Source organism: Schistocerca cancellata, chromosome 4 (assembly GCF_023864275.1).
Source record: "Schistocerca cancellata isolate TAMUIC-IGC-003103 chromosome 4, iqSchCanc2.1, whole genome shotgun sequence".
In the NCBI taxonomy this organism is placed as follows: Eukaryota; Metazoa; Arthropoda; class Insecta; order Orthoptera; family Acrididae; genus Schistocerca; species Schistocerca cancellata.
In genome coordinates this window covers 720810492-720825305 of record NC_064629.1, presented here as the reverse complement: position 1 = coordinate 720825305, position 14814 = coordinate 720810492, and the positions used below count along the sequence as shown (strand labels likewise).

Below are 14814 nucleotides of genomic sequence, written 5' to 3'. Positions count from 1 at the left end.
TGCAAACACACTCATTTTCAGAAAGAAAAAACAGAACACCTTGAAAGACTAGGACAGGACGTTCGTATTCACAGGATATGTACATTAGTATGGTCTGCAGAAACGATTAGGATTTGAACCATATCGGCCCGCGGGTTCAAGGTCAACATCGATATCGCAGCACAACACCACCTACCGGTAAAATGTGCCTGCGGCTCTTGTTGTCGCTGTAAACTGAACCTAATGCATCAGAGTGACTTGAGCAGATGCGCAGAATGCCACGCAGACGCATGCGCGAATCGTACCGTCAGTGAGTTTGAAGCAGGGCGCATTATTGGCATGAGAGAATGTAATGGATCAACCCGGGAAACTGCTGCTCGTGTGGTTCAAATGGCTCTGAGCACTATGGGACTTAACTTCTGAGGTCATCAGTCCCCTAGAACGTATAACTATTTAAACCTAACTAACCTAAGGACATCACACACATCCATGGCACGGATGTGTGTGATGTCCTTAGGTTAGTTAGGTTTAATTAGTTCTAAGTTCGAGGGGACTCATGACTTCAGATGTTCAGTCCCATAGTGCTCAGAGCCATTTGAACCAACCATGCCCGAGGCAGGATTCGAACCTGCGACCGTAGCAGCAGCGCGGTTCCGGACTCAAGTGCCTAGAACCGCTCGGTCACAACGGCCCGCTGCTCATATGGGATGAAGTGTTTCGGCAGTGCAACGGGTGTGTGCAGAATGGTTCATGGAAGGCCATAGAACACAACAAGAGTAGCCATGTCGCACCACCCAGACCATCTCCCGCCCCCGCCCCCCCTACCCCGCCCACGCACCCCCTCCCCCCCCCCCCCCCAAGAAGATCGACACCTCATTCGAATTGCATTTCAGGACAGATCTGCGTCCTCGTCGGAACTGGCGCAGCAGTTTACGAGTAACACATCGTTCACTTCACGGGTGACAGTCTGTCGCCGTTTATTACAGCACGGGTTACGTGTACGGCGTCCACTACTCTGCCATACCTTTGGCGAATGTGCAGAAACATGCTAGACGGCAATGGCGTATGGAACGACGTAACTGGAGACAGGAATGGCATCAAATAGTGTTCTCTGACGAATCCAGGTTCTGTTTGTTTGAAAATGATGGCCGCGTTTTGGTTCGCCACAGACAAGGAGAGCGGCATCATAGTGACTGCATTCGCACAAGACTAACAGCGCCAACTCAGAGCCTTATGGTGTGGGGTGCTGTTGGGTACAACCACAAATCACAGTCCGTGCGTGTCCAGGGCACTGTGGCCAGTGTGACCTGCGTTAATGACATCCTGCAAACCGTATTCATACCCTTTCTGCACAGCATCCCAGACGCCATTTTTAAGCAAGACAATGCACGACTACACGCTACTGTACGAGCACATGCCTTCTTGATTTCACAAGATGTCAGCCTTTTGCTCTGGCACACCATACTTGTCACTAATCGAAAATGTGTGGGGTATGGCGAAAGGACCCAATGCCAACCACCACAGATGAACTTCAGAACCATGTGAATGCAGCATAAATGGCTATATCACGGCACACCATTCACACCCTACACGCGTCGATGCCATCACGTATGGAACAATGATAATGATGATGATGATGATGATGATGATGATTGGCTTGTGGGGCGCTCAACTGCGAAGTCAACAGTGTTCATACAAATTTCCAATCTTTTCACTGTTCTGTCTCACAGCTTCCCCGAATGACGATGAAATGACCAGGATAGCACGAACACCCAGTCCTCGGGCGGAGAAAATTCCCGACCCGGCCGGGAATCGAATCCCAGAGTTCGTGATCCAAATGCAGCAACGCTAGCCACTAGACCACGAGCTGCAGAGGCATGGAACAAGTTATCAGTGCCAATGGCGGATCCTGTGCCTACTAAGAAGCAGGACACATGCTGAACCGAGGTGACTGCAGTGCTAATCATTTCTGCAGAACATACGAGGTACATTCAAGTTCTAAGGCCTCCGATTTCTTTTCTAATTAACTACTCACCCGAAATCGATGAAACTGGCTTTACTTCTCAACGTAATCGCCCTGCAGACGTACACATTTTTCACAACGCTGACGCCATGATTCCATGGCAGCGGCGAAGGCTTCTTTAGGAGTCTGTTTTGACCACTGGAAAATCGCTGAGGCAATAGCAGCACAGCTGGTGAATGTGCGGCCACGGAGAGTGTCTTCATTGTTGTAAAAAGCCAAAAGTCACTAGGAGCCAGGTCAGGTGAGTAGGGAGCATGAGGAATCACTTCAAAGTTGTTATCACGAAGAAACTGTTGCGTAACGTTAGCTCGATGTGCGGGTGCGTTTTCTTGGTGAAACAGCACACGCGCAGCCCTTCCCGGACGTTTTTGTTGCAGTGCAGGAGGGAATTTGTTCTTCAAAATATTTTCGTAGGATGCACCTGTTACCGTAGTGCCCTTTGGAACGCAATGGGTAAGGATTACGCCCTCGCTGTCCCAGAACATGGACACCATCATTTTTTCAGCACTGGCGGTTACCCGAAATTTTTTTGGTGGCGGTGAATCTGTGTGCTTCCATTGAGCTGACTGGCGCTTTGTTTCTGGATTGAAAAATTGCATCCATGTCTCATCCATTGTCTCAACCGACGAAAAGAAAGTCCCATTCATGCTGTCGTTGCGCCCCAACATTGCTCGGCAACATGCCACACGGGCAGCCGTGTGGTCGTCCGTCAGCATTCGTGGCACCCACCTGGATGACACTTTTCGCATTTTCAGGTCGTCATGCTGGATTGTGTGCACAGAACCCACAGAAATGTCAACTCTGGAGGCGATCTGTTCAACAGTCATTCGGCGATCCCCCAAAACAATTCTCTCCACTTTCTCGATCATGTCGTCAGACCGGCTTGTGCGAACCCGATGTTGTTTCGGTTTGCTGTCACACGATGTTCTGCCTTCATTAAATTGTCGCACCCACGAACGCACTTTCGACACATCCATAACTCCATCACCACATGTCTCCTTCAACTGTCTATGAATTTCAATTGGTTTCACACCACGCAAATTCAGAAAACGAATGATTGCACGCTGTTCAAGTAAGGAAAACGTCGCCATTTTAAGTATTTAAAACAGTTCTCATTCTCGCCGCTGGCGGTAAAATTCCATCTGCCGTACGGTGCTGCCATCTCTGGGACGTATTGACAATGAACGCGGCCTCATTTTAAAACAGTGCGCATGTTTCTATCTCTTTCCAGTCCAGAGAAAAAAAAATCGGGGGCCTTAGAACTTGAATGCACCTCGTACTAACGTACATGTCCTGTGAATATGAACGTCCTACCTCTTGTCGTTCAAGGTGTTCTGTTTTTTCTGAACTATTCCATAGTTATTTTTTGGTTTGCCTCAGTTGCTCAAGGCATATGCTGGAGTAGGTCCTTTAGAAAGGACAAGGCCGATTTTCCTTCCTGACCTTTCCCAACCCGAATTTTGTTCCGCTCTGATGACCTCACCAGCGACGAGCTACTAATCCTAAGTCCTGCTTCTTAAATGCGTGCTCCAAACGAGAGCACCAGGCAAATCTCAGAAGTGCAGATGTGTAACGCTATCGTGGACGTGCGCAGGTTCCTGGTGATCGTGTTCCCGATGAAATCCCGCTCCTACTGCACGCTGCACAACTGCCGACGCGCAGTGCTTGCCATTTGGCTGCTGGCTCCTCTGCTCACCGTACCTGTGCTGCTCACCAAGGTAAGCTCATCACCACTCTCACACCTCACACGCCTACCTCACTGTTACAACACGATATTCGTATTACAAGGCTTTAGTGGTGTAAAACAGTAATCTTCCATTAGCCATCGAGCTGAAATCTAGCAAAAAGATTATGACCACCCCTTTAAGAACGTGTTGGTTGGTTTAAATGGCTCTGAGCACTAAGGGACTTAATATCTAAGGTCATCAGTCCACTAGAACTTAGAACTGCTTAAACTTAACTAACCTAAGGACATCACACACATACATGCCCGAGGCAGGATTCGAACCTGCGACCGTAGTGGTCGTGCGGTTCCAGACTGAAGCGCCTAGAACCGCTCGGCCACTACGGCCGGCTTAATAGCGTGTTGTTCCACGTTTCAAACACATTACAATAGAGATTTTGGAAACGTCCCCCAGGCTGTATCGGCAGTATCCTTTCTTTCAGAAGTGCTAGTTCTGCAAGGTTCGCAGGAGAGCTTCTGTAAAGTTTGGAAGGTAGGAGACGAGATACTGGAAGAAGTAAAGCTGTGAGTACCGGGCGGGAGTCGTGCTTCGGTAGCTCAGATGGTAGAGCACTTGCCCGCGAAAGGCAAAGGTCCCGAGTTCGAGTCTCGGTCGGGCACACAGTTTTAATCTGCCATGAAGTTTCAATAGAGATACTGCTTGGCAGAAGTATGTGGCACCAGATGTCTATGCACAGGTCAAGCAATTCCTACAAATTACGGGGTGGTGGTTCACATGCACGCAGCTGGCACCCGACAAGCGTTCCGTTGGGTATAGATCAGGCACATCTGCTGGAAAAGACATCAATGTGAGTTCACAATAATTCCCCTCAAACCATTGTAGAACGACTCTGGCGTTGCAACACGGATAGTTATCCTGCTGGAAGATGTCATTGCCGTAAGGGGGACATCAAGCACGAAGCGATGCAGGTGTTCCGCAATAATGATCACTAGGGCCCTGATTTTAATTACCTAAAAACAGTGAAATATGCAAGCATTTATGACATAAAACTTATATAAATACGACCTTAAAAAATAAAATATAACTTAGTAGAAGTTTACTTAAAGCATTCTTGTTTGTTTATTTAATTTTTTATTCACCATAAAGGAATACAAAATTCACTCCTCAAAATATTGTAAGTATAGTTCTTTCTTTCTGTAGGGTTTGTGGCTCATTTGCACCTATTTTTTGAATGTCTGAATGTTTTATTTTCTAAACACGAAGTACAGTGAAAAGATCATCTATCGAAACAGTAAAACAATGTTTTTATTTCTACATACACTCCTGGAAATTGAAATAAGAACACCGTGAATTCATTGTCCCAGGAAGGGGAAACTTTATTGACACATTCCTGGGGTCAGATACATCACATGATCACACTGACAGAACCACAGGCACATAGACTCAGGCAACAGAGCATGCACAATGTCGGCACTAGTACAGTGTATATCCACCTTTCGCAGCAATGCAGGCTGCTATTCTCCCATGGAGACGATCGTAGAGATGCTGGATGTAGTCCTGTGGAACGGCTTGCCATGCCATTTCCACCTGGCGCCTCAGTTGGACCAGCGTTCGTGCTGGACGTGCAGACCGCGTGAGACGACGCTTCATCCAATCCCAAACATGCTCAATGGGGGACAGATCCGGAGATCTTGCTGGCCAGGGTAGTTGACTTACACCTTCTAGAGCACGTTGGGTGGCACGGGATACATGCGGACGTGCATTGTCCTGTTGGAACAGCAAGTTCCCTTGCCGGTCTAGGAATGGTATAACGATGGGTTCGATGACGGTTTGGATGTACCGTGCACTATTCAGTGTCCCCTCGACGATCACCAGTGGTATACGGCCAGTGTAGGAGATCGCTCCCCACACCATGATGCCGGGTGTTGGCCCTGTGTGCCTCGGTCGTATGCAGTTCTGATTGTGGCGCTCACCTGCACGGCGCCAAACACGCATACGACCATCATTGGCACCAAGGCAGAAGCGACTCTCATTGCTGAAGACGACACGTCTCCATTCGTCCCTCCATTCACGCCTGTCGCGACACCACTGGAGGCGGGCTGCACGATGTTGGGGCGTGAGCGGGAGACGGCCTAACGGTGTGCGGGACCGTAGCTCAGCTTCATGGAGACGGTTGCGAATGGTCCTCGCCGATACCCCAGGAGCAACAGTGTCCCTAATTTGCTGGGAAGTGGCGGTGCGGTCCCCTACGGCACTGCGTAGGATCCTACGGTCTTGGCGTGCATCCGTGTGTCGCTGCGGTCCGGTCCCAGGTCGACGGGCACGTGCACCTTCCGCCGACCACTGGCGACAACATCGATGTACTGTGGAGACCTCACGCCCCACGTGTTGAGCAATTCGGCGGTACGTCCACCCGGCCTCCCGCATGCCCACTATACGCCCTCGCTCAAAGTCCGTCAACTGCACATACGGTTCACGTCCACGCTGTCGCGGCATGCTACCAGTGTTAAAGACTGCGATGGAGTTCCGTATGCCACGGCAAACTGGCTGACACTGACGGCGGCGGTGCACAAATGCTGCGCAGCTAGCGCCATTCGACGGCCAACACCGCGGTTCCTGGTGTGTCCGCTGTGCCGTGCGTGTGATCATTGCTTGTACAGCCCTCTCGCAGTGTCCGGAGCAAGTATGGTGGGTCTGACACACCGGTGTCAATGTGTTCTTTTTTCCATTTCCAGGAGTGTAGTATTTGAAGCGTTTCACATTATTTAATACCGTATGTCAATCTTCAGTATCTGCAAAGTTGCACTGGATCACAAGGTGCATTTTCAGGTATTCCATTGTCAAACATCTACGGTTGTCGCTGAGGATAGTTTTTTACCTGGAAATGCTTATCTCCCCTTCACAAGACGTCACTGAAGCGTATCTGAAGGCAGCCAGGTCACTGGAGTTCAGCTTTTTTCAGTATCTTCAAATGTTGCGGCATTCCCTGAAAAACTGTCTCTAATTTTGCGCAGTGTAGAATGTCCAGGATTCCGTTGGAGAACACTTTGCAATTTGGTTTTCACTTTGTCAGCCACATGACCATGAGCTCGACCCAACTCACTCTGCACATGTTGCACAATACTCAGGGCCTCAAATAGCTGAGTGCCAACAGCTTCCAGTCGTTTGATGGCTTTTGATATCACTGAAAAATTGGCGTTGATGTATGCCAAGTTTCGAGACAATGTACCTGTAAAAACTTCTTTCACAATTTTGATAGCACTTGATTCATCGCTATCAAGCTCACAGAAGATTGTCTTTATTTGGGTGTAGTTGGTGCAGTAACACTCAGCAGCATTAAGCCAAAAACCCCATCGTGTAAGAACAGGTTTAGGTGGGAGGGGCGTTGAAGGTGCTTGTTCCTTGAATTTCTGCACCCGTAGCGGAGCCTTCACATAGATTTTCTCGCCACAGGAAATTAATTTGTCCACGTCAGAGTAATTTGATCGCACCTCTTCGGCAACTCTGTGCAACGCATGTGCAAGGCAAGTGGCGCACACCATACTGGGGTAGAGAATCTGAAGCTTTAGCCATATATGAAGCACCATCTGTTACAAGCAGCATAAAGTTGTCTCTTTTTACACCAGTACCATCAAATTTTAGAACACCAACAACAACATTTGCAATATATCACCCACTAATATCCATAGTTTCATCTATCGACAGCCAGATCTTTTGCTCAGCAATATTAATTCGTATTTTGTTGTGCACATCTTTGTAGCATACGGATAAATCATTCTTTCTCAGTGTAGATTCATCTGGAACTGGATGTGTTGTGTAATTCTCCAAGAACCGTCTGAAGCGTGGATTCTTCACCTTTTCCAATGGGATGTTGCAGGACACCATCATCTCACACAAATCCTTGCAGAATGATTGACGGTTGACGACTGACCTGTCTGTTCAAATAACAGCGTTTGCCTGCTGTTATTTTCAGCACTTCGTTTCACACAGCTGCTGTGTTTAGCGGTATTACAGTGTTGTTGCAAATTAAAGCACTTTTCTGCACTAACTTTAACTTCACACAGTTTACGAAATAATATTTTCCCATCAGTACTAAAGAACTTCTCTCCAAATTCTCGGACATATCCTCGCAACTTCGCGCTGTTGGAGCACTTTGCTTTAGGCATGTTGAACAAGGCAAAGGCTGTATTCAAACTGGCTACTGGGAACACCTGTGCGATTGCGATGATGATTACAGCAGAAGTTGCCTTTGTTGGCTCTGAGAGCGTATTGTCGACTCTGCGCAACAGTGTTTTATGTTCGCGAAACGACTGTTGTGGTACTCCGATTTTCTGTTACAGTCCTGAGAAATAAAGCTGTGTACTAATTTATCTGTTTATCTTTCATAATAGCACGTTAAATATTGTCTCGTGAGCAACATATTCATTTTCTTGTTCGTGTGTCCCGTAAGATACGAGAAAAACGGTATATGCATTTCTGGCAAAAGTTGACGGAAATATGACCTATTATATTAAAAGTTAGCCACAATATGACCTATTACTAAAATTTGTTGAAATATGACTTTATATGCACAATCAAAATACATTTTTCGACACTAAAATGCCTAGATTTGTGTATAAATTGTTCTAAAATTCACCCTATAGTTCAGAAAAAAATATGACATGTCATTAAAATCCGGGCCCTAATGATCACGTAGTTCACTTCTGTCATGATGCCATCGGTTACCGCCACAGATCCCATGAAAGCCCAACTCAATGTACACCATAGCATGATTCTGCCCTCACCGGCCAGCATCTGTGGTGTAGTGCATGTTTCGTGCAGCCATTCGCCTGGATGACGGCGTGTAAGGACCCAACCATCTACCTGGTGTAACAAGAAATGCGATTCGTTCAACAGACGACTTATTTCTATTGATAAGGTGAAAACTCAGTGATGCTGTGCTCACTGCAATCATAACTGATGAAGTCATTCGGTCAACACATAGGGATCGTGTGACGTGGAGCTCCATGTTCAACAGCGGCCTTTGAAAGGTGTGCTCCGAAACTCTTGTGCCTGCACCAGCATTGCATTCTGTCATCAGATCTGTCACAGATCGCTGCCTGTCCTGGATTAAGTAGTGGGGGATCCTCCGACATCCCTGTCTTGTGATGATATGTGGTCGTCCAATACCATACGGCATACTCGTTATTTCACCATTCTTCAACCACATTTCACAGGCGCTCACGACAGTAGTACATCGGCAGGTGACCAGCTTCACCGTTTCTTAGATTCTCGTGTCCAGCTGCATTGCCACAACATGTGCCCTTTGTCAAAACCACTTATATCAGTGGACGTCTGCATTTGCGGCCAGTATCTGCTCTATAATGACTGCATGTTCGTCTCTCTTCCGCTTACATTGTTTCCTTAATGTGGCAAATGTCCCCAACACCACCAGAAGGCATTCAACCATGCGGTGGGCAGTGGTCATAATATTTTCGCTCACTATTGTAGGTTGTCTATACAGGGTGTTTAAGAAATGTGTCACATATGCATACAGGAGGTAGTAATGATAAAACCATAAAGAACAATTTACGGAATTATATGTCTAATAGTATACTTCTTGAGATCTGGGGCATTTTACCTGTAACAAGTGATGTGTAGTATTTGGGGGTGAAGCCATCACAGTAAATTATCTCAATACGCACGTGCGGGCAGGTACAACTCCTTGAGTAATCATGGAGTTGAGACGTCAGGATCGATTAAGTATCAATATATGAGTGAGAGTTATCGGTGACAGACTCATACCACCATACAGTTTATCAAACAAATTAACAGATACTGTGTATCGCCGACTTCTGCGCGATAAATTACCACCGCTATTAGAGGACGTAATGCTTGTGAAAAGGCAACGATTGTGGTCTATTCACGACGGGGTTTCATGGACGAAGGATTGGTCAAGTGGGCCTGGTAGCGTAGGCTCCTCGTTCACCGGTCTTGGATCCGTTGGATTTCTGGCTATGGGGACATTAAAGGCACTGGTGCATGCCCACCCCATCGACAACGTGCAGACGTTACAGCAGTGTGTGAAAAATGCATGTAACGGAATTCGAATGGAGCCAGGTCTTTTCAGAAGAGTGCGTGATTCACTTCGAAGAAGGACTGAAGATTGTATCAGGATGCGTGATAGCTACATGCAGCACTGCCTATAGTGTCTTCTTCTGCGTAAGATACAGATGAGTATGAGAGGAGAGATTGGCCCATATCTCAGCAGGTTTTGGTTTCCAGATATGTCATTACAGGAGCTTTACTGTTAGTTTTGATCAACACCTGTAGGCAAATGTGACACTTTTTTTAAACACCCTATATACGAGGGTTCTCCAGAAAGTAAGTTCCGATCGGTCGCGAAATGGACACCACAGTGAAAACCCGATAAAGCTTTGCACAGATGTCTTGCGTAGAGTCTCTAGTATGACCGTCGATCGCATCAAGAGGCTCTTTTCAGTTGTGAGCGCTCTGTGAGCGAGTAAAGGTGCCTAGAACAACGATGTCTCCCGCCAAGTAGGAGGGGCCGCTGAGAGGCTTCGCCTTAATGAATGCAGCCCACCTAACACAACTGCCACGCACTTCCTTCGTCATGGCAATTCTCAGCCGCAGTCTGCAGGGGCAGTGAAGACGTTCCTGCAGCCTTTTCGATGGGAAGTGTTCGATCACCCACAACGCAGCCCTAATTGGCTCGTCCTGAGTATCATCTCTGTTCACGTGAAACGCTGGATACGAAGACAACAATTGGGCGCAGGCTACGCGCTATACACCAGCATAGAGAATTATCGGAAAGCACAAGCGGCTGTCTTCTATGACGATGGTGTTGGAAATTTGGTATAACGCTCAACAAATGTCTACGTCGGAGGGGTGACTATGCAGAGAAGTATCAGAAAAGTGTAGCTAACTCTTGCAAATAAAATGTTTGTGATTTTCACTGTGGTATCCATTTAGCAACCGATCGGAACTTACTTTCTGGACAACCCTCATAGTTCTTCGACCTCTTATCTTTTTTGTAAGCCAGATCCGATTGTTACTTCTAAGTGTCTATATTCGCTGTTTTCCGTAAGTTGGGAAAAATTCAGAAGATTAGTGATAATTTTGAAGACCATGCAACAGTTGGCATGGTAGTTGCTCAGTAGTGGTACAGAATATTACAGCTTCTTTTTTAAGTTGTTAATGTGTTTTTTTTAATTTCTGCAACTTCAACAGAACAGAAGGATTGAAATTAGATAAACTGTGGGTCTCGGTGCTAAATAAAGCAAACAGTGCCAACTCTTCTGCGGTACAAGCTCCATCGCTCACGTCGGCACCACTCCGGCACATTTGGAGCGGTCGGCTGACATCACAACTCGACAGTTGCGCGGTTACCCATAAAGAGTTGCCCGTTTCGACTATCTAAATAAGTTTACGTTTGTAATTTAAGTAACTACGTCTTTATAGTCGCTGAGGATGTTTCCCGCAGTGGAAGACGAAACATTAGCACAGAAATATGTTTCAGACCCATAAAACCAACATCGCCGAGGATATGAATACCGTCATTCGAAGTTTGCGTTTCTGTATTATTTGTTACTGGTATTTTTGTCACTTTTCCTTGATTAGCAGAAATCAGTGCACCAAGCAGTTTTATACTGATATAGGTAAATCAAATACTGGTTCTAAAGGACGTTCATCTGGGGAATTTGACGGTCAAGAGGTCGCGAGGTAGCGGCGTACATTTCAGGAACGAAATACTGTACGCCTGTGCACCACATTAAAATGCAGATATCTCCTCAATGGCTTATAAAGTGAGGGCATGTGACACTATAGTCCGTCTGCCAGACCACTTGGTGGCCCTAAATGCTTTCATAAAGGGATAAACAATTTGTTGTCATCAGGTTTCTTATACTTTCATGGCAACACAAACGTAATATTACACTCGCAAGTATTAATCTCACTCTTATTCAGGGAATCTCAAACCTTTTGCGTCAAACTGGCGCAGGTGACAGTGAGTCCACAACCCATTATACAGAGATAGTAAACCAATGGCAGAAAACACATATTTACTGTGCTACACAGCGTACACCGTATAACAACAATGTAGCTCATAGTAACTGTTCAACGCGACGACCGTCAATTTCAGTGCATGTACTGCAATCGCGCATGCAGTTCTTGGAGATTGTACCCCTTGCTGTCCGCGAAAGGATGTAATTTCAACATGATAGTGCACCAGCCAACTTCATGTCAGTGTCCAAAAAAATATTCAAATGTGTGTGAAATCTTATGGGACTTAACTGCTATGGTCATCAGTCCCTAAGCTTACACATTACTTAACCTAAATTATCCTAAGGGCAAACACACACACCCATGCCCGAGGGAGGGCTCGAACCTCCGTCGGGAGCAGCCGCACAGTCCATTACTGCAGCGCCTCAGACCGCTCGGCTAATCCCGCGCGGCATGTCAGTGTCCATGCGCACCTGAACCTCATCGTTGGATTGGAAGGGGAGGTCCTACCCCATGGCCACGTCGATCGTCAAGACTTTGGTGTATGAAATCCCATTAGAAACGAATGAAGAGTTGCTTGCTAGGGTCCAAGCTGCCTGTCTCCTGGTACAACCGACATTAAGGGTCTTTGAGAGAATGTGGGAGAACTTCATGCGCCATTGCCATGCATACACTGAAACTGGCTGTTGTCCTTCTGAATAATTACTACGAGCTACGTTGTTGTTATGCGGTGTACACCTTGTATGACTATAACACAATAAATATGAATTTCCGATTATTGGTTCCGTACCTCAATGTAATCGGTTGTGGGCCCATTATCACCTAAAGTTTGAGAAACCATGTATAATGAGCAGCTTTGATTCGAAAACAATGAACATGCTCCAGAGGAATTTAAAGCGACTGAGGAGGAAGCGTTCCATTTACAGAGAGTGCTCTATTCAGCGCGGTTTCCCAGACAACGGCGCTGTAATACTTTACTTTCATCGCTGCATTAATGTTTATCTGGGCAGTAAACGCAATCCACAACACCACTGCGATTCAGCAATGACGCCGCGACGGTCGTTGTAATTTATCACGGCGAGTTGGGTAAACAGTGATGCTAACGCTCGTTCCAGTAAATGTTGCGAGGCTGTTGTGCTTGAGCGGAAGTGACGTCAGATTCGTTCCCCTTTATTGCCGTGCTATTCGCTTAACTGTTGCGGACCGCTCGCCAGTTATATGGTTCAAATGGCTCTGAGCACTATGGGACTTAACATCTGAGGTCATCAGTCCCCTAGAACTTAGAACTACTGAAACCTAACTAACCTAAGGACATCACACACATCCATGACCGAGGCAGGATTCGAACCTGCGACCGCAGCGGTAGCACGGTTCCAGACTGAAGCGCCTAGAACCGCTCGGCCACACCGGCCGGCCTCGCCAGTTACAGTGCGCATCGTAAGAAACAGCATCAGGGTTAGCATCATCATTATTTTGACATCATTTAGTTGTGAAAAAATTTGGTTAATAAAATGGTTCAAATGGCTCTGAGCACTATGCGACTTAACTTCTGAGGTCATCAGTCGCCTAGAACTTAGAACTAATTAAACCTAACTAACCTAAGAACATCACACACATCCATGCCAGAGGCAGGATTCGAACCTGCGACCGAAGCGGTCGCTCGGCTCCAGACTGTAGCGCCTAGAACAGCAAGGCCACTCTGGCCGGCTGAAAAAATTTGTTGGTGATGATGTTTGGTTTGGGGAGCGCTCAGCTGCGCGGTCACCAGCGCCCATACAAAGTCCCAATTTTTAGTCCAATTTTTTTACACAATCCAATCTAGCCACAGTCACAAATGATGATGATGATGAAATGATAAGGACAACACAAACAGCCAGTCCCCGGGCAGAGAAAATCCCCAACCTGGCGGGAATCGAACCCGGGACCCCGTTATCCAGAGGGAGAAAAGTTTATTCTGACGCAAAAATTACTAAAAGAAAACCTGAGTTCAGTGGTTGTTGAAACGCCATGCACCAAATCTAGACGCCTTGGTGATAACATCGAAGATTTTTTTTAGATGTGTTCTTGCAATGAATTATATAAATTTCTTTCTATGCAGTTGAATGTTATACACTCTAAGACAAAGGGAGAAAAACGACGCCCCACGAAGGTATTAACCGAATGGGACGGAAATCAGTAGAATTGATTGAAGAGAGAGAGATTCACAAACTGAGCAACGCAGTAACTCGATGGTCCACTTCTGGCCCATATGCAAGCTGTCATTCCGCTTGATATTGACTGATAGAATTGTCAGATGTCCTCCTGAGGGATATCTAGCCAAATTCTATCCAACTGGCGCTTTACGTCGTCAAACTCCCAAGATGATTTGAGGGCTTTGCCCATAATGCTCCAAACGTTCTCAATTTGGAAGAGGTAGGGCGACATTGCTGGTAAAGATAGGGTCTGGCAAGCACGAAGACGAGCAGTAGAAACTCTCGTCGAGTGCGAGCCAGTTTTACTTTGCTGAAACGTAAGATCAGGATGGCTTGCCATGAAGGGTAACAAAACGGGAAGTAGAATATCGGCGACGTGTCTGTGCGCTGTAAGAGTGCCGCGGATGGCAACTAAAGGGATCCTGCTATGAAAGGAAATGACACCCCAGACCATCAGTCCTGGTATTCGGGCCGTACGGGAAGCGACAGTCAGGCTGGAATCCCAACGCAGTTTGGGGCGTCTTCAGACACGTCTTCCGCCCGGTATCTCACTGACTAGTGCAGAATTGTCTTCAGTGATGAGTCCCGCTTCGAACTGAGCCTCGATGAGCAACAGCGGAAATCCGACTCAAGGGTAACAAACTACCTAACAACCAAAAGTTACTAGACGAATACCAATCAGGTTTCCGTAGACATCGCAGCACAACATCTGCCTTAATAAAGGTAAGAGATGACCTCAAGCTTGCCATGGATACACTAGAGGCGATTATCATGTGATTCTTAGACTTGACACTGTCAACTTTGACATTTTACTTGCCTAAATTTCTTGCTAAGTGCTGTGTAATGTTTTCGCTCAATCATTATGTCTCGCCAGCAATGTAGTATAAGGCGTCCCCCATGGTTTTGTATTAGGTTCTATGTTCTTTTCGTGTTC

At 46.6% G+C, this 14814-nt stretch overlaps 1 protein-coding gene across 1 annotated transcript in view; it reads left to right on the top strand.

Annotated features, from left to right (window-relative positions):
• LOC126184689 (galanin receptor 2a-like) overlaps positions 1–14814 on the top strand; it is a 442192-nt gene that overhangs the window by 325624 nt on the left and 101754 nt on the right. Inside the window, exon 4 of the mRNA XM_049927183.1 lies at positions 3597–3720. Within this exon, the coding sequence (XP_049783140.1) occupies positions 3597–3720 (124 nt within the window). The remainder of the gene's footprint in view (positions 1–3596; positions 3721–14814) is intronic.